Below are 22,332 nucleotides of genomic sequence, written 5' to 3' on the forward strand. Positions count from 1 at the left end.
ATTTACAAGATTTTTTTCCTGTCTGATGCAACATATTTTGGTCCAAAAACGAAAAACTACTCCCAAATCTCTAACCCACCCATCTAAGATCTGAAACAATCCTAGCCTCAAACCATTTAAAAACAAATGATCTATTGACTCTTCAGTACCACAAAAAGGACATTCGTTCCTTACAGTGGCGTCAATGTGTGCCAGATGTCTGTTTGTAGCTATCGCCCAGTGAACAACCCTCCACTGGAGATCCGCAGTGCGTTCCTCTATAGGAAGTTTGTACAGGGACCTCCAGCTGCCTCTAGCGGATGAGTCTGGCCCCAACACATCTGACCACTTTGTTTCTTTGCAATCTTTGAGTACCTTGTAGTGAGACACTTTCACACAAATATTATATAGTGCCTTTTTTTAAATAGTCTCAAAACTTTCCAGCACAAGAGTCCTGTGCCCAGTTGCATAAAGCAACTTAAGTTTTTCTCTTAAGTATTAGTATGAGACTAAAGTCGTGATTTCCCCTTACCTAAGGGAATGACTTAAGGGTGTTGCATATAATCCCATAAACTGTTCTCTTAGGTAAAAGAAACCGTCAAGTGTTTCACGACAGGGATCCAGGTTTTGCGGTTATAAAATTATATTGTTGCCATGGACACGCTACTGTATACGTTAACCCAGTAGCAGATTTACAGAAAACATAATTATAAAATTCATAATTAGTATCAACAAGTCACTTTACATTTTAATACACTGAAAAAATATAATCAATAAGTTAAGACAACATAGCTGTTTTTTACTTTAAAGTTGGTTAAGCAATTTTCAACTTTAAGTTAGTCCAGATTCAAAAAATAAATTAAGTCAGTTTAATGTCATAATGAGTTATACATCTGAGTTGAGTGTAACATGATTAAATACATGCCTGTGCAGCATTTATTGGGATTCATGAAGGGCATCATGAGCCATGGTCAGCAGGAGTAACCACTGTCTCCTAGCAGGAAGCCAATCTCTCCCAATCTTGCTCTCTGCCAAAATCCTAGAGTCGTGTGTACTCCCTGGCCACGATGCAACAACATTTCTTATTCCGCACAGATGGTCACACACTTACAGCACATTAACAGAATGATAGGTTTTTCTGTGCATGTACTGATCTTCGTGTGTGCGGGGCGCCTGGATTCTGATATGTGTGCCGTCAATTACGTCACTTATTCGAGGAAACCCCGCTTTCCGAAAAAAAGAGGTTTGAATGACATCCAGTTCAACACGAGATGGAAACTTCACGGTTTGGCTCAAATGATGGCAAAGGGCCCCTGCAACCCGGTGAATAACTCTACTGACTGACGATTTATGAATGTGGAAAACATCTCCCACTACCGACTGGAAACTCCCAGTTGCAAAGAAACGAAGTGCTATAATCAGCTGTAACACTGAGGGTAGTGAGTGGTTGCGCTGGGTGACTGTCAAGGTCATGTTATGGTAATGAGGGCGTTTACAGGTTTGTTCCTCACGTGGACGATTTGCATGTGAATCGCTCGTGCGCGCGTGGGTGTGGTCACATTAGGGCTAATGAGCACTAGCCTGAGAAACTGGACATCTTGTTGGTTTCATACTTCGTTTTGAATTAGATAATTTAAAAGTACACACTTAAATGTTTATAATGATATAATATTGCTCATGTATGTGTGACAATTACTTGCTGACTTTTGTTTTAGTTTATAGACCTACTCAAGAAAAAAAAGTTAATGGAGACGGAGAGGCAGAAAGAAAACCCTGTTTATTTTGTTTATTTTACAAAAGCACAATGTTTTGTTTTGATTGTAAGTGGACACATACAAAAGTAAACATCTTACAGATTCTTTTTTCATATTTCTTTTTTTCTGTATGACCATAAATGACGGAGTAATTTAAGTTTATTGTGTTATTATGTGAAGAAAATCCAGCAAAACGAGGTTTAACCTTAAAAACTGAAGCTCTCAAAACCGCTTTGTAGAATGGGGAAACATCCCTCAAGTCCATGTTAGCCAGTTTAATTAAAAACAATTGCACATCATCAAGGGCGTAAATTTCATCTAAATGTTGGGGGGGGGGGGGGGGGGGGGGGGCAGTAAACATAACATTTCTCAAGAGCAATTTTTGAAGGGGACACCAATAATACAGGCAAAATTTTACTTTCTTAGCATATGTGTACACAGAGGAAAGCCTTGCTACTATTATTAGTGTAGCATGGAGACCGTGCCATTATCCTTCTTGTCAAAGTTTCTCTCTGGTTCAATGAAAAAGCTGACTAAATTGACAAAAAAATATTCTTCATTGGTGTGCGATATAAAAAAAAAAAAGGATCTCTATATTTTCAGGGATTTTATTGATAACGATAATTAGACAATATTTTCCTGAGTATGTTATTGTGCTGGTACCTTGGCATGTTTAGGACTGCCGTGGACAGCTGACTCCTAAAGGTTTTGATATTCTTCATATTCTGTGTGTCAGTCAGTTCACAGCAGTGACAAATCATTTTTTCCAATAAGTTTCAATTGATTTTTACCCTTTATTGGCATTTTTACCTTTCTAAATTTATTTTTAAACATAATTATATGCATGTATCATCTTTTGTGTCGATTTCATACATTTAATTAAATGTAGTTATCATAATAAGACACAGTAGGGCTGTTACTAATCAAATTAAATAAGTATCAACAAAATCTTTGCAATGGAGAGGAAACACAGAAGCTGCATTTGAAATGGTATTTGAAATGATTTAAAACATGAAAAGATACTTTAAATGTGAAATTAAAACCGCCAATAGGTGGCAGAAAGTCACTGTTAATGAGTGAGTCATTGAGATTCAACTGATTCAAACTGCACTCTTCGTGTGATATTAGATTAGATTAAATATATGAAATGATATAAACCGACTAAATCACACAGTAAAAGCGTGAAAATCTAAATGCACGTGTCTAACGTTTATCTACAAGACTACATAACGTAGTGTATGGCGTACATTTCTATGGGTGTGTGAGGGAACGGAATTAAACAAGCTAGGTAAACGCATAGACTGTATAAAACAAGAGTAAACGTTATAATCGCTAACATAGCGAAGCGGACTACATCGGTGACAAAAGTAAATTGGTTATCATAAAGACATTTTTTGTCATGATTTATTAATGACGCAGCATCATCTATATTCAAGAGAAAATAATCGCGTCATCCGATGTTTAAAGCAAATAAAATAGCCTTGACTTATTGAAGTTCCACAACTTGACTTAAGAACCACTTATATATTTTCAAATATTTTCAATAAATCATGTTCCCATTCACTCCGGCGACGAATTTTAACTAAATTCTATTTATAAAGGTAAAACTTTTACATTTTTAGGCATTAACTAATGCCAATGCCTAATGCCAAAATGTTTTCTTTGTTCAACAAGTAATGGTCAGTTACTGGTCAGGCATTATTGTTAACTCGCAAGACTGTAAGTAGAAAATGACAATTTGATGTATAATTTAAATATATTCTGTAATCACATTTTGGTAATGTATTAAAGGGGTCATATAATGGTACATGCACTTTTTCAAGTTCATTGTACCGAAATGTGTGTTGGCAGTGCCTGTACACAACCATCATATAATGATAAAAATCCATCCAGTGTTTTTGTTTTAATCTCCTTATATGTTTTCCCCTGCCTCAAATCGAGCCGTTCGACCGTGTGACGTCACACGGTCGGACGCCCCTCCCGCGCTTGTTGATTGACAGCCGGGTTTCAACACAGAACCGCCCTCGCTCGTGAGCCAGCTGTCAATCATAGTCTGCGCGGACCGGCGCGGTCATTGTTGATATGCTGGAGCACTGTCTATGAGCAGAATGGCGTCTAAGCGATTGGTGTTCTGTTCTTGGGTGCAAGAACGAACACAGCAGTCATTTTAATGTTCCCAAATCCGAACCGCTGAAGACGCAGTGGCTGAGTTTTGTTTTCGAAGGGAATATTCCCCACGAGCAACGTCAATGCTCTCATGTTTGCGCGAATCATTTCTCAGCAGACTGCTTTATAAACGAGGAGGGTCAGAATAAAGCTGGTTTTGCTGAGAAGCTACTCCTGAATAAAGGATCGGTACCAGCTATTCGTGTTCCTGCTGAACCTCTAGAACAACTGAAGTGAGTGTAACGTTTTATTAATCTTTATATTAATATTTATATCTTTGCAAATCGCTTGCACGCTTCACGATGAATGCGTCTAAGGTTTACACTCAGGGTACATTACGGCATGTTTTCTATGTACGACGTTCTCAATATAATTCATAATCCCACGTTTATAATGAACAACGCGTTATGGTTATTGTGTTATTGTGTTACAAACGTGTACACACAGAACAGAGGGGCGGGGTGAGCAAAGCTCATGATCATTTAAAGGCATATGCACTGAAACGGCGTGCTGAAAACAGAGCCGTTTTTGACCAGGTAAAATAACTGTTTTCTTACAATACTAATGAGAATTTTTAATTAAAGTATATTACAAACTTTTAATTTAGACTCTAAAGAATCATATTAGCTTGTTAATGATAACCATAAAGAGATTATCAATCGTCAATCTACTGAAATTCCTGCTGTTCCAGGAAGTCAAATGTTGAATTTTCTGTCGGATTTGAACCACTGAATTTGTGGAAGCGAATTTGTAAAGCGAAATAAAATGGACCGAAAATTGTCTGTCGAATATTAAAGGTTGTGTTTTTAAACAGAATGAATATTTTGGAAGTGAAATCTGAAAGGTGAATATGGATTATTGAATTTTTATTCATGAAAACATGTGTGAAATGTTTTGAATTGAAAAATGCACAGCTTAAATATACAATCATGTTGAATTTCAGCTCATAAAAATGCAAGCCCTAAAAATACCATGCATTTTTTTTCCAAGTAGTACAATTCAACAAGCTTTTTTGTTTCAAAAACGTCTGTCATTTTTTTTACTTCCATACACGTGATCCAGTTTCTGACTGTATCTGTTCCTCATTTCTACCTACATTTGTCCGCTCCTTATTTCTATTCTCATTCAGAGGCACTACTGGATCTTCCTTCTCAGGACAAGCACGAATCCTATGTCCTTCCTGTCCACAGCCAAAGCATACTTCATAATTTCTGAAGTTGCATAGATCACATAATCATAGTTGTCCACCTTAAAATTCAGGCTTTATTTAGCTCCTCATTTTCATTTTTTAAAATTATGTGTGTCTGTCTTCTAAATGAAACCATGTTTCAGCTGAGGTGACCTGCAACCTAACGCAATCTTCCTGATTTTAGACATCATTTTACCATGTCTCATTAATTCCCTTTCAATTATATCATCTCTGATAAATGGCGGTACATTTGAAAGCGTAATCCTTTTAGCCAGCTGGACCAAAGACAGTACAGGGGTAAACACATCGTTAAACGACAATCCCTTACACTACATCATCAATAACTTTCTCTACACTATTTAAAAAAAAAATCACTACAGGACTATTAATTTTAGCTGCAGACAACATGCTAGAGTATCCAACTTCTTCAGCGACTGCAATTGTGCTATCCTCAACAGAACAACACTCCGCGGGGATGACTTTATTGCCATGCCTCCGCATTAAGTTATCAAAACTTTGAGATGCTGCCATATTGACCAGCTTTTGCTGATCGACAGCATTTTCGGTCAGTGTCTCTACTTGCTCAACAATCTGCTTGCCAAACAAAAGATTTACACAAACAAACCGCAAAAGATAGAAAAAAAAAGAAGAAAAAAAATCACTCATTCAACAGCGTTCTCTTCCACTCACGCCCACTAACTCCGCCCACTCACTCCCAACATCCACTCAGAGAGAGAGAGAGAGAGAGAGAGAGAGAGAGAGAGAGAGAGAGAGAGAGAGAGAGAGAGAGAGAGAGAGAGAGAGAGAGAGAGAGAGAGAGAGAGAGAGAGAGAAAGAGAGCAGGAAATAAGGGAGAAGGGGGTTATTTTGGTTTGCTTTTAGTTTAATAGCATATTGAAATGATCGCTTCAGCTGGCTATTTTGAAGTGATAGTACATTGGCTTCAATGTACAAACTCTGAACTGGTGAAGTTCTGAATGCTCCCAAGGCAAGCCATAATCCCTGATGATGCACCGTGTCAAACATCTGTTTTTAAAATTTCATCATTTAATATTATTCTCAGTATTGTTATTACTTTTATTTGTATCCATAATCATTTGTAATCATTGTATTTTGTGAATCATAGTGTTCTTGAATACATGTAGATGAGAGAGACATTGGGACAAGCTAGACTGCATGAACAGGGGTAAGAGAGTGTGCTGGAAGAGTTAGAGACATGAAATGTATATGCAGTGTATGAAGTTTCCACCGAAGCATAGCGATGGGATACGTTCCATGTTAAACAGAAACCATATGTTCCTCTGGTAATGTAGGTTTTTTTTTGGTCAGTAGCATATAAAACAGAACCTCTTTGTCCAGAGGAACAGAGAAGCTGGAATGAAGACCTTTGTTTGGTCCACTGTCACTCTCACCTATGTCTTGATATTATGATCAAATAAATAAGAGATCTCTTGGCAAAATTACTGGTGTCCGGTCCCGTGAATTAAACTACAACAGGAGAAAAGCATAACTTCTAAATCTACACCTGACGTAATCATAAATTATGCTCCCATATTCCAAACAGGATCAAGCAATACTTGAAAAAGTCGCAAAAGGACAGTGTACTCAGCTCTCCATTTAGTTTTGGCCAAAACTTTAATTATATTCCTAGACGATTGTCCTTTACATGCAATCACATCATGGCACAAGCTGATTGGCCTCTGCTGATCCTGCAGCCAATGAGATTGCTTGCTCCACATTTAAATAGTCTGGTTCATTGTTTGCCGTAAGCCAGCTCTGCAGTGCTCTATCATGTTTCCTCTGAAATCCTCCACCTCCCCCAGCTCCACCAGCCTAGATCTGCTACGGGATTTATGAATATCTATTTATGCAAAAGCAGCATATCTTACATAATCACAGCATCATGTCTGTGTATTTATTAGCAGAAGCAAGTTCATACTTGCTCTGCAGCAGCAGCAATAATTAACAGCATCATCCGCGTAGCAAATCTAGTCCTCCAAGCCAAATATATTTAAAAAAAAACTTTTCTGAGTTGTCATGATCGAAATATATTTAAAAGTAAAGAATATCTAAAAATATCTTCTGTTGTAACACAACTTACCTCAGTATCTCCAATTTACACTTTATATTCTTCAGTCCAGTGCAGAGCAGCTTCACTCCTGAATCCTGCAGATTATTATTGTTCATGTTCAGCTCTTTCAGATTGGTATCTGATCCAAGAATTGTAGCCAGAACTGAACAGCTTTTGTCTGTTAAGCCACAAAAATTTAGCCTTAATTTAACTTTCTCCTTTAAGTTCATCTCTCTGAATTGAAGAGGAAATATGAAGCTGATATCTTGATTTTCTTTTCCTTCAGCCCAGTCCAGAATGAACTTTTGTACGGAGACTGATTTTCCAATGCCAGCGACTCCTTTTGTCAGTACAGTTCGGATCTCCTCATCTTGTTCAGGTGCTTCAAATAAATGTGTGCATTCAACCTGTATCTCTTGCCTGGAAGCAACTTCAATCTGTCTCACCTCATGTTCAGTATTGATCTGTTCACTACCACCCTGAGTGATATAGAGATCTGTGTAGATGTTATTCAGAAGTGTGGAGTCACCTTGCTTTGCAATTCCTTCAAACACACATTGATACTTCTTCTTTAGGCTACATTTTAGCTGATGAATGAAGAGCAGCTTATCTAAACACAGGAATAGAAAATAGATAGTTTTAGTCTTAATTTTCTCTCCTACATTTATAAGTGACAATCAGATAGATGACCACGAGTCTCTTACCTTCTAGAGCATCAGCAGCTTCATCTTGCTCCATCTCTCTCAGGTAATGTAGTGTGAGATCAAGAGCTGCTGATTTGATACTGCATCTATTCTCATTAAAGGCCTTCACAATGGGTTGTGTGTTCCCATTTTGTAATATTTTCTTAAACATTTCAAGTTCATTCTTCAGAAATATGATTATTTTGCTCTCAATATCCTACAAACAAAGCAAGTAAAATAAGAGACAGAACAACAAAATTTAAACAGATCCACATCCATATTTGGTCAAAACCTCTCGGTTACGTATGGTAACCCTTGTTCCCCAAGGAGGGAACGGAGACGTGAGTCAGAAGTGATTCTGACGAATGGGGATCGCTTGCGAGAGCCTATCTACTTCGAGTGAAACTAAACGAGCCAATGCACATTGGCATGCGATAATTGCACCAGCTGCTGTGCATCGCGGCGCAAGCATATAATAAGCAGCAGGTGCGTTCGCATCCTTGTTTTTCCGCTGCGGAGCCGGACCTGTGACTCGGCCGTACAGCGGAAGCTCAGCAACTGTTGCGAGGGGACTCACGTCTCCGTTCCCTCCTCGGGGAACGAGGGTTACCATACGTAACCGAGACGTTCCCCTTCATCAGATCACTACAACGTGAGTCAGAAGTGAATCTGACGAATGGGGATATCTACCAAAACGCCAAGGCTGCTAGCCCTTCCAGCGCTCCGCTTGAGCCTCTTGGCCTGACTGAGAGTTGGGCAGAAGTAGGAGCTCAAAGCAGAGAAGGTCAGTCACTGCTGTTCCGCAAGACCCACTCAGTGTGACTTATTAGATAAGTGCCCTTGGGGAAGGGAGCGCTGCAGAAGCCACATGCTACCCCGGAGGGAGGCACTGTGATGGATACACATATGGACTAGCCAAGCAGGGTAGTACAACATATGGCATATGGGGTGGTTCCAGCCTAATTATAGGGGGGAAAGCAACACTTCTAGTTGAGTGTGCTCGCAACCCGAACGGGCAAGGCATAAAGATGCGGGGCGACAGGGACAACCTGAAGGGTAGGACTTTGTACTGATATGCCCGACTGTCCCTCAAACGTAAACCGCAGGAACGGTTTGCGTCGAGGAAGAATTGAGACATGAAAGTACGCGTCCTTCAGGTCGATCGCTGCAAACCAATCTTGGGGACGGATGCATTCGAAAATGCGTTTCTGTATGAGCATCTTGAACGGGAGCTTGTGCAGGGCCCGATTCAAGGTTCGCAGGTCCAAGATCAGCTGTAACCCACCACCTTTCTTGGGTACAATGAAGTAGGGGCAGTAGAACCCTGTCTTCATATCGGCTGAAGGGACCGGCTACAACACTACCTGGTTCCAGGGTGGGGCAGAGGGTGCATGGGAAGGCCTGGTAGTGTCCCCGAACCACACACTGCTGCCCTCTGGCGATAGAGGGGGACGGGAGTGGCAAGGCATGGAAGCGTCGCTCACTGCCATCCACGCCCTCTTGAGACCCAGAGATAGAGAAGCTGCTCTTACTGACAATTTGGGTACCGCTGACAGATGCCAGCGGCGGAACAGAATTTGAATAAACAAAAGATTCTCTGCCTGGCCCTCCACCAGGGAAGAGCAGCTGACTCTGGGTTCCCCGTCTCAGGGCTGCTGAGACAGGTGGCGCAGTCTTCCTGCGAAAGCTCAACGTCACAGTAGAGCTGGCTGTGACAGAGTTTTTTTTGGATGGGTTTTGCAGGGGACTGACACCCTTGGCGACAAACAGACTGAGAGGTAGCCCACGAGTGACTCTGGTATCACAAGCTCTTTGGTTACCTCAGCCTGCTTCTGAACTGTGGAGAACCGCTGGGCACAGTCTCCAACAGTGTCGCCGAAAAAGGCCACCTCGGGGGATGGGAGCATCGAGAAAGCGAGCTTTGGCAATGTCTCTCACCTCTCCAAGGTTTAGCCCAGGGGCGCTTCTGGACCACCAGCGTGGACATCGTCTGGCCGAGGGCCAGCACTGTGACTTAAACCACAGTCAGTCACTATGCACAGCTCAACCCTGACTCAGAACTACCCTCTTGCATTGCGTGTTTTGGCCCTCCACAGGCCATCACATGGAGGGAAGAGGCAGTCTACCATTAGCAACGCCACCCCACCACCAAGGGTAGTGAGAGAGGAAAAACTTTTTCTGCAGATTTTGCCATGTTTGGCTTGCCATATTGGCGCCAATATGCTTCCATACTGCCAAAGTTTTTCACACACATCCGGGCAAGCACGGGGCGGGGCAAGGCGATTACGCGTTGCACTGCACCCCCAGAGTAGCCCGGGAAAGTGTAGCTGTCAAGTCTGAATCTGATTCAGCATGAGCACACACACCATTACAGTGGGAACTCAGCATCATCTTCATTTTCAGAGTGTAACAGCCCTCTCTCCGATGCAGCGATCGACATCTGATCCTCCCCTGGAGCCCTGAATGAAATCCTTGGTCCCTCATGAGAATTACCAGTAATCCCATCCGAAAGCTGCCAGGCATGTGAGACAGTGAACGTGGCCATCAACCTCGATGGCACACGGCACGCTGAGCGCTCAAGCCCTCGTGAGAAAGGCAAGACGAACAACGTGCCGACGTGGTTATGCTTTCCGAGGGAAAATTTCCGCAATTTCCCCTCGAGGATCATTAAAGTTTTTCTATTCTATTCAATTCTATTCTATTCTATTCTATTTTATTCTACTCAGATCACCAGTGCTATTAGCCAAAGTAGCCCTTTTCTTGTGGCCACCAGAAGAGGAACTAGATCGGGGAATAGGCAAAGGGACTCCACCTCGTTTGAGGCACTTGAGTCTCGACCGCGCATCTAGAGCGCCGAACGACGCGTGCTGGGTTGCCCTGACAACCCGCGCTGTCGGCCGGCAGCTCGACGGCACACGGCACGCTGAGCCGTGTTACTATTTATTCAGTAATTAAAAATATTTTCTAAAAGAAACCAGTTAAAAACCAAACATATCAATCCGCAGCACAAAAAGTACAAAAACAACACTCGTCTTTTTAAATTTTGATTATTATTTTATGGGTTCTTAAAATTTCTATTCTATTATTTTTGCAAAAAAAGTTCAGTAAACTATTTGTTTTTTATAAATATAGACATGCATGAAAATGTGTTTTCCTACCTGGAAGATGCCTAGGAGATTGTCATTGAAATTATTGTTGTTCCTGTGAGTCTGACCGTCTGAGTCTAATGTCTCACACTGAAGCCTGTTAGCCAAGAAAAGAAAATACTGCATTTTCAGGCAAAATTGTATTATTATTTTTTAGCAGAGAACCAGAAAACCTTAGTTTAATTTAAGTTTTCTATCTATAAAGTATAGGATCTATTTAAGTATAAACATATAGTGAATTCTGCATTGACAATAGGTATTTTAATATGTTGTGCAGTAGTTATGTAAGCAGACTCCAATTAATGCATATTCCAAAATTTTTAATTATAATTCAATTCAAGATTTCAATCCTTTTGCTGATGCTCCCTTTGGGGTTTTATAGCACTGCTGTTTGTAAATTGGAAATATTTTTCCACCAAAGTTTTATGATAAATATTTGCTGAAATATTCGCTAACAATCTATGTGTGACCAACAATAAGAAACACATGAAATACCTTTTGTTAGTTGATGGTTTTCTCTCACTGAAGTTTGGTTCTTCATCTTTTGAGCAGTCACTCGTCACAGACACAGAGCTGGACACATGTGAGCCTGATCTTACACTAATGACACAAAGAACAGAAATATAAAACACTTTACTACATGAAATACTGCAGGTTTCATGTTTAATTAAGCCCAGTTTAACACAACAGATTTAATTAAATTCTTTCTGACCAAGAATTTATTTGTGTAAACCTATATACAGTATATTATGAGGGGCCATACAAGCCTTAAGTGAATTCATTCATTCACTCTCACACACTTACATTCTCCTTTCACATACATATACGGTATTTCTATTCTCACACACTTAAATATTCCTTTCATATACACAGTATATTCTACTCTCTCACATACTCCTTTTCACATACATATATTTCTACTCTCTCACACAAATACATTCCCCTTTCACATGCATGTGTATATTTGGGGTTGTTTTTAGCCCAATGGCTGGGTAAATATAGGACAGAACACATGCAGGTTGGGCTAATTTTACCCAGCATAGCGGTTTGATTTTATATATATATATATATATATATATATATATATATATATATATATATATATATATATATATATACATAATCTATGATATAGCTTATTTAGTACTTACAAATTAAATAATCTAAACCAGTGTCCCAACCTTTTTAGCCTCAAGTACCCCCACAACACCATCAATAAGGCTCAAGTACCCCTTCATTGACATTAAACCAAAGTAAATGCGGTGTTTATATTTTAATGCAATTGTCACAATTACCTAATTTGCCAATTAACCAGTTTTATTGATTGCAATTCAGACTTGAAGATAGTGGGAATATTTGAATAAGAAACACAGTGTTTGTAATTAGACATTCCAGCACTTCAAATGTTATTTTGAAAATGATAACAAAAAACGTTATTTTTTAATCCTTCAAAGATGGCCCCATTTGTAAAACTGAAAGAGTTTTATACAAAATTGATTCACCTAGCTATCGTGATCTATTTTTTTACGATTCTAAAACCGTTTTTGTTTTATTCCAGAATCGATATTAATTTCAAATTCATTTGCTTTATTTTTGTCCTTGCTTGGAGAAGAGGTTGACATAAGTTGGCCACTTTCGTTCCAACAGAGGATGAAATGTGTCGTTATGAGTGTTAAGTGTCGTAATATCCCTCACGCATGGAAGAGACGTGAGACTGAGCACTGAAAGCCCTCGCGCTACTCGTATGCTGAGAGAGAGATAAGACAATAGAGCTGAACGATTCATCTTTAAAAGACTGTGATTTTGATTCAAACACCCACTCAATCTTTCAATTCGTCCGTCTATTACACTTTGACAAAATCATATCGCAATATTCAAAACTGTGTTGGCGCTGCCGCTGAACATGAAACATGAACATGTTGTCATGAAACAGCTTCACAAACAGTCTTTTCAACCTCATAGTATCATTATTTCTCTGATGCAATAGTTAAAATGATCATAGAAGTACTTGGATAAAAGTTTAAAGTTCAAATATGAACACTGATGTCTACGATAGCGATCAAAATCAGCTTTTGATAGAAACTTGGTGCTTAAAATAACGCATTTATCGATTAGCCTACATGGTTTCGCCACTAAGTGGCGACAAGTGACTGTTAAAAAATGTATTTGTTATTGAATAATTTATTAAAGAGAATGTAGTACTGTATGATGCTTCTGAAATAAAAGTCAGAAAGATGAATTGGTTTTTTGTAAATATGACTCATCTTATACATCATGCACATGTGTAAGCACCGATCTTTTATACCACAAGTATTAGAACATGATTGGATAGATGAGAAGGTGAGTCTTCCCAGCAAAACTTATGCTAAAGCTTCCATTTATTATTTAGGCTACATAATGCCTCTCGGACAAATTATTCGCCATCATGGTTTTCAATAGCACTGTTATGCCGACGATATTCAGATCATATGGTGCATCACCTGTGTTCTGTTAATCAGTGTTCATCTGTGTCAGTCTTGGTCCGTTCTACTTTGTATCTAGTGTGTGTGAACCTTCTGCCCCTGTTATATATTTAGTGTGTGTTGCTGCCTGTTCTGCTGTCCTGTATTTAATTATCATTAAACCTTCGTGTTTGGAATTATATCCTCGCCTCCATCTGCCTTCCTGTATCCAACCGTGATAGAAGAACGGACCGCCCAAAATGGACGACAGGGTCAGAATGATCGTCCTGGCTCAGGAGAGCCAAAACTTCATTACTTTTACCCTGGATTTTTGCAGCCTTGCCATCACCAGCGCCGGATTGGGGCCACATTTAACCATCAAATCGACCTCCCAGACACCACCGGACTGAACTGGACTGTCATCTGGTGTCTGGAGACCATCGTGCCTCGATCCAGAACACTGCTAGACCCAGGGAATTCTCACGTCATGCCTGACCAGCCTGAGCCTGTTCACATCATGCCTGCCGAACCAGTGTTTCGTCCCGCCGATACCACCCGTTCATGTCTGCCGAGCCTGAGTTCCTTCACGTCATGTCTGCCGAGCCTGGTCTTCATCACATCAGTCCTGCCTGCCGCACAAGAGACTGTTCACGCCAGGGCAGCCGCGCCTGAACCCTCACTTCTGGCCAAGATGGCCGCCTCACCACCCGAACCCTCGCCAAAGATGGCCGCCACCACGCCGCCTGAGTCCTCAAACCTGTCCCTGAGCCTAAACCCATAGCTCCGGCCAAAAAATGTTGTGTGTGTGTGTGTGTGTGTGTGTGTGGGGGGGGGGGGTTATAAGCGGGTCTATTCGCATATATATGTATGTGAAAGGAGAATGTAAGTGTGTGAGAGTGCCAGAATGAATTTTGGCTTGATTGGCTCTTCATTAAGGCCTGGTCAGAGCCTGACTCCACCCACTGGCAATATTTGAAAAATGCTGGAAAAGTGGGCAGAGCCCAGCGGAGGGGGGCATGCACCTGAGACAGGTCTCTCTGTAGGCAGGGGTGTGGTTAGCTGGTGCCAGCTTACTTCACAGGGCACCACAACTTCCAATAGGAAAATTCAACTGCAGTAGCCACCGTTCAACCTGAAGAGGGCAGCACTCAGACGTTTTTACACCATATATTGTAGAATTAAAACACTTTATACCCAAATGTCAAAAAAATTACTTGAATCAATGAACAGCATTAATAAAGCCCCAGTCTTACAGATCAGTACCTAAAAAAAGTTGTTTTAGGGTTTAATTACCCTTTAAAGGTTGGGTAGGTCGTTTTTGGTCTAAAAAACTTTTTCCCAAATTTGTTTAAACTTTCTATATATATCAATGCATAATTAAAATGTAAGTACTCTGATAAAAAGAGTATAAAAATCGAGTGACTCTAGACCGTTTAATCTGCACTAAACACAGCTCATTATTTCCTTCCGGGACGAAACAAAGGATTGGCTTAGGCGACTGTCACTCTCTCGCAACCATGGCAACACCCCCGCTGCTACATGCGCTGCCCACATGCGCGCACTCGTTTGACTCAAGGAGGGCAAGAGACTAGTAAGAGACACAATTACATGCAAAACACGGCGTATATGTTATGAATCTTACACAAAATTCACCTTCATCACAGTGTAACTGATTGTAATGGGAAAACGTGTATCAATGCAACCTGTTTTTAGCTTTGCTTTATGTTAGCCTACTAGCTCGTTAACGAATTAAACTCAATATATTTTAAACTTTAACAGTATCGATATGCTAGCTTGATAGTGAGTACTAACAGCCATGTTAGTTGTTTATATTCATAATGATAAAGTTAGGTATTTTATTACATGTGAGTCTGACATGATGTCACTACATGCACTGCTCCTCTCCGCTCGGCGCTGGTAAGCGCGTCCTCCAGCTGTGAGCTGTCGGCATCGCGCGTTCATGTGTTTTGGGGGCGTGGTTTTGGAAGGAGCCCAGAATGGAGGGGGTGGAAGTGAATGGAGATAAGTAGCTGTGTTTATTACAGCCCTGAGAGGACTACAGACACTCGATTTTTATACTCTCTTTTCCAGAGTACTTACATTTTAATTATGCATTGATATATATAGAAAGTTTAAACAAATTTGGCAAAAAGTTTTTAAAAAAAATTCTACCTACAATACCTTTAAGTCCAGTTTGGCGCTATTTGACAGTGCATGCACGCGCGCGCTTCGGACGTAGGCCTACGCGCTCAGAAAAAGTGCATCATGTCAGAACAGAACGCCAATGAAATGTTTACCCGGCAAAGCTTTAAAGTACGAGCAAATAATGAACTTTTGTGATTGCGAATAAGTGCAGTGTCCTGTGAGTGTAACTCTACCAATGAATTAAAATGTGATGTGAATGTGCGTCGGGTTTTACAGTATTGGGACTTAAGCCTTGTTTATACTTTCGCCTGGCTCCGCAGCGCGAGCCTCCGCTGCCTGCGCATGCACCTCCCCAAACGGTAGAGATCCACTCTTGCGACACGTAAGTTGCGTGCTGTCGCGACGCCTCCCCACATTTGTACTTTGATGGGCGTTCCTCAAGTTTACCACTATGGCCGTGGTTTTGAGCCAGCGGCCAGTCTAGGACAATCGACCCTCGAGAGACTTCCCCCGTCTCCATGTCCTCTACTTCCATTGGATAGACGCGTCGCGTTCAATGTATTCATTTGCATAAAGATGGGCATCGGCCAGCTTTTTGACGCGCAGCATTTTTCCAAATGAAGCGCCGCCTTCCCGGGATGCTTTGCGGGTGCGTTAAAGTCGCGTGACGTCACCCATAGGAATAAAGCGGAGCGCAGCGAGACAGAAGTATCGCACGGACAAGTGGATCCGCACCCAAACGGACGAGGCGTTTAAACTTGGCGCGCTCGCCGTTGTACTATTCTTTGAAACGACAGGAGGGGACTCGGAGTAATTGCCCTCTAAACCACCAGGAATCAGCGGTGAGAAGTAAGATACACAGGTGAATGTTTATTTTAGTACACTTCACCAAAACCACATTACAATAGAATCATGTAAAGCAGTAAACCTTGAGATTATTACTTGTTACATTATAACAAAATAAATGAATTTGAGAATATAGCCTATACAACTAAATTAACGATAACTTACATATTTTCTAGTTTCACTAAACATTTTCATTTAGTTTCGAGAACATCTTTTTATAAAACATGGACCATAATTAAAAGGGCTTATGTCTGCTATTTCTTCAACTGGAGATCGTGGAGACATTAAATCATCCACGATCAAAAATCGTGATATCGCATTTGCACAAGTTGACTGTTATCATGTCTGAAAACAAACACAAGAGAAGTAACAGAGTTTACAAAACTGAATTGCACACGTGCTACAGTGGTACATTTATTCATCCCACAGACCAATCTTTTCGTAGATATATGTCACACTGTACAGCCCTGTACAGGAGCCTTTTTAATGAACGTTTGGTGTAGGTCTACTAGGCATAGAGATATCTGATATCTTTGCCAAGCGCAAACCAGTACAGAAGTAATCAATAAATTATCGGGGAGGGTCATGCCTTTTTTCACAATCATTTTGGAGGGTCATACAAAAATGTATTCCTGGCGTAGGCCTACGTCAGAAGCGCGTGCATGCACTGTCAAATAGCGCCAAACTGGACTTAAAGCTCCAGTTGGCAAGTCTGGCAGATTGAGTGGATTCAGGAAAATTTTGAATGTTTACAACTCTCCTGCCCCTCCCCCACTATCAACGGATACCCTCCCATCCAGTTCATGCTCGTCAGTGCGTGCATGTGCACCAGATTTTCAGTGAACGCCAGGGCTCTCAAGTGTCACGCATTGAGCTTGACAGTCACTCATTTCGGTCTTTTGTCACGCTCTCCCGCCACACATTGTTTTTCTCACGCTGAAAAACTATTTGAAATATATTTAATATGCCGCAGCGCCCAAAACTCTGGCCGCGCCGCTCTCACTGTGGAACCGGCATGAATCAAGCGTGTTTCCTCTGGTGTTGTTCGTCGAGCTACACAATAGCCAATCAGAAAATAGCACTATTGTATCTGGGTAAGATTTAACGCAACAACCAATGACAAAAATGTATCCAACCCCCCGTCGGCTGGGTGTCACTCTTACCTGTCTTCAAAACTTGAGAGCCCTGGAACGCGCCCGTCTCATCAGCATCCATCAACACCATGGAGTATTTGGAGGTATGCTGTCCTGGCTAATCTAACGATAGATTGCAATTGCTAACGTCATTTATACTCTAAATGAGCGTACTTGATTTTCCGCCATCACTCTTCGTTACTGCGCGAACTTCCGCGAACTTCAGGCGTGTGCATGTGATTGTAACGTGCGCGAGGGGTGGCGTGTGCCCGATCTGTGATTGACAGTCAGATCTCACACCCCCTTGCGCTGATTGGACATGATGAACCGGGAGCGGTGGATTTTTGCAAAACAAATAACACGCTCCAGGTGGAGTTAGAAGCTCGGGTTTTTTGTTAAAACCACTTTATTTATGTTGTTCTGTCAGATTATAGTGTCGATTTCACTGAATATGATCAAAAAAATGTTGCCGACGGCAGCTTTAAAGGGTAACTAAACCCTAAAACAACTTTTTTTAGGTAATGATCTGTAAGACTGGGGCTTTATTAATGCTGCTCATATAGTGTCATACAGACAGGAGATTCACAGACAGTGCACCAGTGAGCTCTCGTTTGGGCCTCATCGCAATTGAATGATTTAAAAGCACTTGAAAGAATAATAATGCGATCATATAATGTAACTCTAGCTAATGGATGACATAAAAAACAGAAGTTTTAGTTGCTTTAAACTGAAAAAATTAAGCATGTTTGTTAACACATGAATTTTGACAGCCGTAATTTATATCTGTAACGGGTTATAATCCACTGTGCACACACAGTTTTAATAATAAAAGACAAAAACTTTGATAATCCAGACCGGGAAACAGGTAAATAGTCCAAACGAGGATAACAGTAGCAATCCAAAAAACACACAGAGAAAACAAGAACATCCAAGCCGATCACATGAACACCAAAGCACAAGAGAAACAAGGGCTAAATATACACAGGAAAACAGGCTAAACAAGATGGGGGAGTGGCTAATAAAAACACCTGGGGAAACTAATCAACAAGAAAGACTACAAAAATAACACAGGAACCACTTCAATAAAAAAGTACATGATTACATGAAACACAGGTTGTTCTGTAACGGCTGTGTGGCAAGGCCAGGGGGTGTGGTTCAGCGAGGTCTGTGACAGGAGAGAGGAGCGGGAGACAGGTGCGGCGTGAGTGGGTTAAGTGTGAAGGACAAACACCTGTGTCTTGTTTCAGTGATTGGCGTGGGGAGACCGATAAAAGCCAGAGGAAATGAGATGCCGTGAGAGAGAGACCAGTGGAGACCTGTGGGTGATCGGACAAACAGCTGAGAGCAGCGGAAAGAGTTAAAATAACTAGTGGAGGCAGATCGAGGCTTCGTGAAACACTGAAACAGTTGAAGCGAATGTGCCGTATTGTGTCGAGGCTTCGAAACACCCCGACACCTGTCTCCATGGTCCGGGCAAAACATACAGAAAAAACCCTTTTACAAATCTATTGCAAATGTTTTATTGAAAGTAAAATCTTTCAAATGCAATTATCTAATCATCTAACAAGATTATCAAGTGTCTATATGTTCTTTTGTCAATTGTCAGGGTTTGTTTTGTTAGCTCTATGAATGGCTCAGCTAAACAGGCCAATGAGAGATTATTAACTACCATTATTCATTTTAATTATACTAATGTCTAATTAAATAGTCTACAAATGTATAAAACTGATCAGAGATCAGGTTAAACCCACAGACACGTGTTCATTGGTTCTCAGTGCCTCCTCATGATCATGAGTTGACAGAGATCATCGCCCCCAGCGCTGAACCATTGAAGTTTCGAAACAGTTATGACGTAATGAAGCCTCGTTTACTGAAGTCATGTGACTCTGGCAGTTCGATACACGCTCCGAACCATTGATTCGGAACAAACGATTTGTAAAGGCTTCGAAGCTTCATGAAGCAGTGTTTTGAAATTGCCATCACTAAAAAGAACGTCGAGAGCGGAGTGCGCAAGGATCGATTTGAGTGACAGATAATTCTAGTGAATTGAGTTCGATTACATAGCGCTGTGTGCGCGACCTTGAGTTTGTTCAGTTTATTTTTGTTTTCAATAAAGACCCGCAGTCTCCACAAGCCGCCCCTGTCCTCTTCCTTCCCTGAATCTTGAACATTGTTACAGGGTGCATCCATGACGGCTGAAAAGTCTAGCGTAATATATCCATGACGGCTGGAGACTCGAGGTGTGGCGGCCATATTGTGAAGAGGCTCTGGAGTGAAGGCTACTGCGGGAGTGACGTGTTCCTCCTCCACGGCACCCACAGTAAAAGATGAGCTGCTCTGTACTGCAATGACCATGACCGAACTAAGCGTCTCAGACTTTTCTTAACTTTTCTCTATTTACGGATATGACGAGAGACACATGGACGAGTGACACATGTACACAATTTCCCTATGAAAACCATCCCGTCTAAAATATAAACACTTATAAAAGGCTTACCATAGTGAACCAGGGTAAGAGAAAAACACATTCTGGAAGGAATGATGGTGTATCTACTCATCATTTATGTTGATTTTAAAAAATCTTTAAAAAATCCAGATGTAGGTTCCGGTGGCGCGCGCTGCAAGATGGCTGCACAGCACTAGGCTCCTGACTAAAACCTCCTAATTGAATGTTTTTTTTTTTTTTTCACGCTGAGGATTATCATATTTTGTCACAACTGTATAAGTTTTATTTCAAGTATGGCAACTAAGAAATCGAGTTCACCGCAGAAATCGGCAGCGGGCTGCAAACGACTCAAAACGCTCGAGGACGACGTAGCCTCAATTGTTAGCCATGCAATCGAAGCACAACAGGAGGCCATGCGCGAAATGGTTTCCCGCATGTTGACAGAGGCAATACAATCGGCCCTTAATCCGTTCAAAGACTTTATCAATGAAAACAGCGCTGCTCTTCGTGCGATGAAAGAGGAAATGGATTCCTTGAGTAAAAATGTGGCGTCGATCACAACCAAAGTGGACAATCTTCAGGGCAGTTTACGCAACACTAAAAAAGATGCGAACCTCTGCTTATCTCAGCTTGAACAGATGCAACGAAAATGCAATGACCTCGAAGACCGGTCACGTCGCAACAATGTCCGCCTGGTAAATCTACCAACTGGAATGGAAGGGGATGATCCGGTCGGTTTTCTACAGAAAATGCTACCTAAATGGATCCCCGACCTTTCGGCGCGCTCAAGTCTGATCGAGATCGATAGAGCTCACCGAGTGTATTCGAGTTCCAACTCACCAAAACCACGATCGTTGATATTCCGGCTCCTCCGCTATCCTGACAGGCAAGCCATCCTTCAAGGAGCCCGGAAAGCAAAACCCACTTTGCCCGGAGGAGCGCGCCTGGAATTCTACGCGGACTACAGTCACGAGACGGCAAAAAAGAGGAAGGCTTTTTCGACCGTGAGATTCAAGCTTCACCAGAAAGGCGCAGAAACTTTCCTAATCTACCCAGCATCGTTGAGAGTCTCCCACAAGGGTCAGAAATACTCGTTTGAATCTCCGGAGAGTGCTGAAAAATATCTCGAGGGTCTTGATGTTAACGCATCAGTATCTGCTCGTAGATCCTTAAACTTTCCGCCACCGGAGGAAATGGAGTAACGTTAGGTTGCTTAAGGCGACATCGTTTGAGTTCTTTTTTTGCTGAATAACCTACACAATACAAGGACCAATTCTTTATCAGCGTATGGATTTTAGTTCACCAAAGTGAAATGGTAAAAAATTATTTACGTTACATATAATTGGATTTTGTTAAACAATTTTCAGTTTTTAAAATTCAATTTTCAAATGGTGCAGGTGGTAGACAGTTAGGCTAATTGTGAAGGTCTGGTTTAACAATTGGACGTTGTCTGTTCAGAAAAGACGGGGCTTAAGTTACATTTCTTAGACTTCAGTTAAATCTGGTTGCCTTAAAATCTAGTTATGAGAATGGTGTATGTTTGACAGTTCTTCTGACTTTGAAATTTTTGTTCTTTAATTTAAATCTCCTCAAATGTTAATTCCATAGGGGGCTAAGAAGGTTAATAGTGTTCAGACATTGCCTCGCGACCGCCACAGACGTTTGCTAAAAGGGGAAGGTGGGAGAGGGAGGGGACGCTTAGGCGCTTAAAGCACTCAGGACTTTTTTTGTTTTTATTTTGGCATATTACAGGGGGAACTTTAATGATACACTCAATAATTTGCTCTAACTATTACATGCTAATTTCTATGTGTCCGGTTACTACAGACTATGGTTAAAATAAACATGCTGTCTTTTAACGTCAGGGGGTTAAACTCTCCTATTAAACGTACACGGGTGTTAGATCTTTTACACAGGAAAAAGGTTGATGTTGCATTTCTTCAGGAAACCCACCTGACCGCCATGGATGCCAAAAGACTGCAAAATAGGCATTATATCCCCATAGTATCATCTAGCTGTAAATCTAAGAAGAAGGGAGTAACCATTTTATTTAAACGTAATTCTAACTTTACTATTGAACACACAGGTTCGGATGAGAATGGTAGAATTGCATATTGCTGTACGTTAATAGAAGGAAAGAAGTTGGCATTTGTGAATATTTATGCTCCGAACTCTTATGATGCCTCCTTCTTTCCAAATGTCTCCAAAACCATATTATCTCTCCAAGGCTATTCAATTATCATTGGATCTGATATGAATGCCGTGCTCGACACAGTTTTGGATCGTTCTAATACTTCAGTTTCAGTAGCACAAGCCCAGTCTTCTACAGCGCT

General features: G+C 41.2%; 1 protein-coding gene across 1 annotated transcript in view; it reads right to left on the reverse strand.

Annotated features, from left to right (window-relative positions):
- Positions 1 to 22,332, reverse strand: part of LOC130076441 (protein NLRC5-like) — a 195,469-nt gene that overhangs the window by 169,140 nt on the left and 3,997 nt on the right. Inside the window, exons 3-6 of the mRNA XM_056241518.1 lie at positions 11,484 to 11,588; positions 11,001 to 11,085; positions 7,864 to 8,059; positions 7,190 to 7,769 (exon numbers count right to left, since the gene is read on the reverse strand). Of these exons, the coding sequence (XP_056097493.1) occupies positions 7,190 to 7,769; positions 7,864 to 8,059; positions 11,001 to 11,085; positions 11,484 to 11,588 (966 nt within the window). The remainder of the gene's footprint in view (positions 1 to 7,189; positions 7,770 to 7,863; positions 8,060 to 11,000; positions 11,086 to 11,483; positions 11,589 to 22,332) is intronic.

This window comes from Rhinichthys klamathensis, unplaced genomic scaffold, assembly GCF_029890125.1.
Source record: "Rhinichthys klamathensis goyatoka isolate OS25496 unplaced genomic scaffold, OSU_Roscu_1.1 h1tg000652l_1, whole genome shotgun sequence".
Taxonomy (NCBI): Eukaryota; Metazoa; Chordata; class Actinopteri; order Cypriniformes; family Leuciscidae; genus Rhinichthys; species Rhinichthys klamathensis.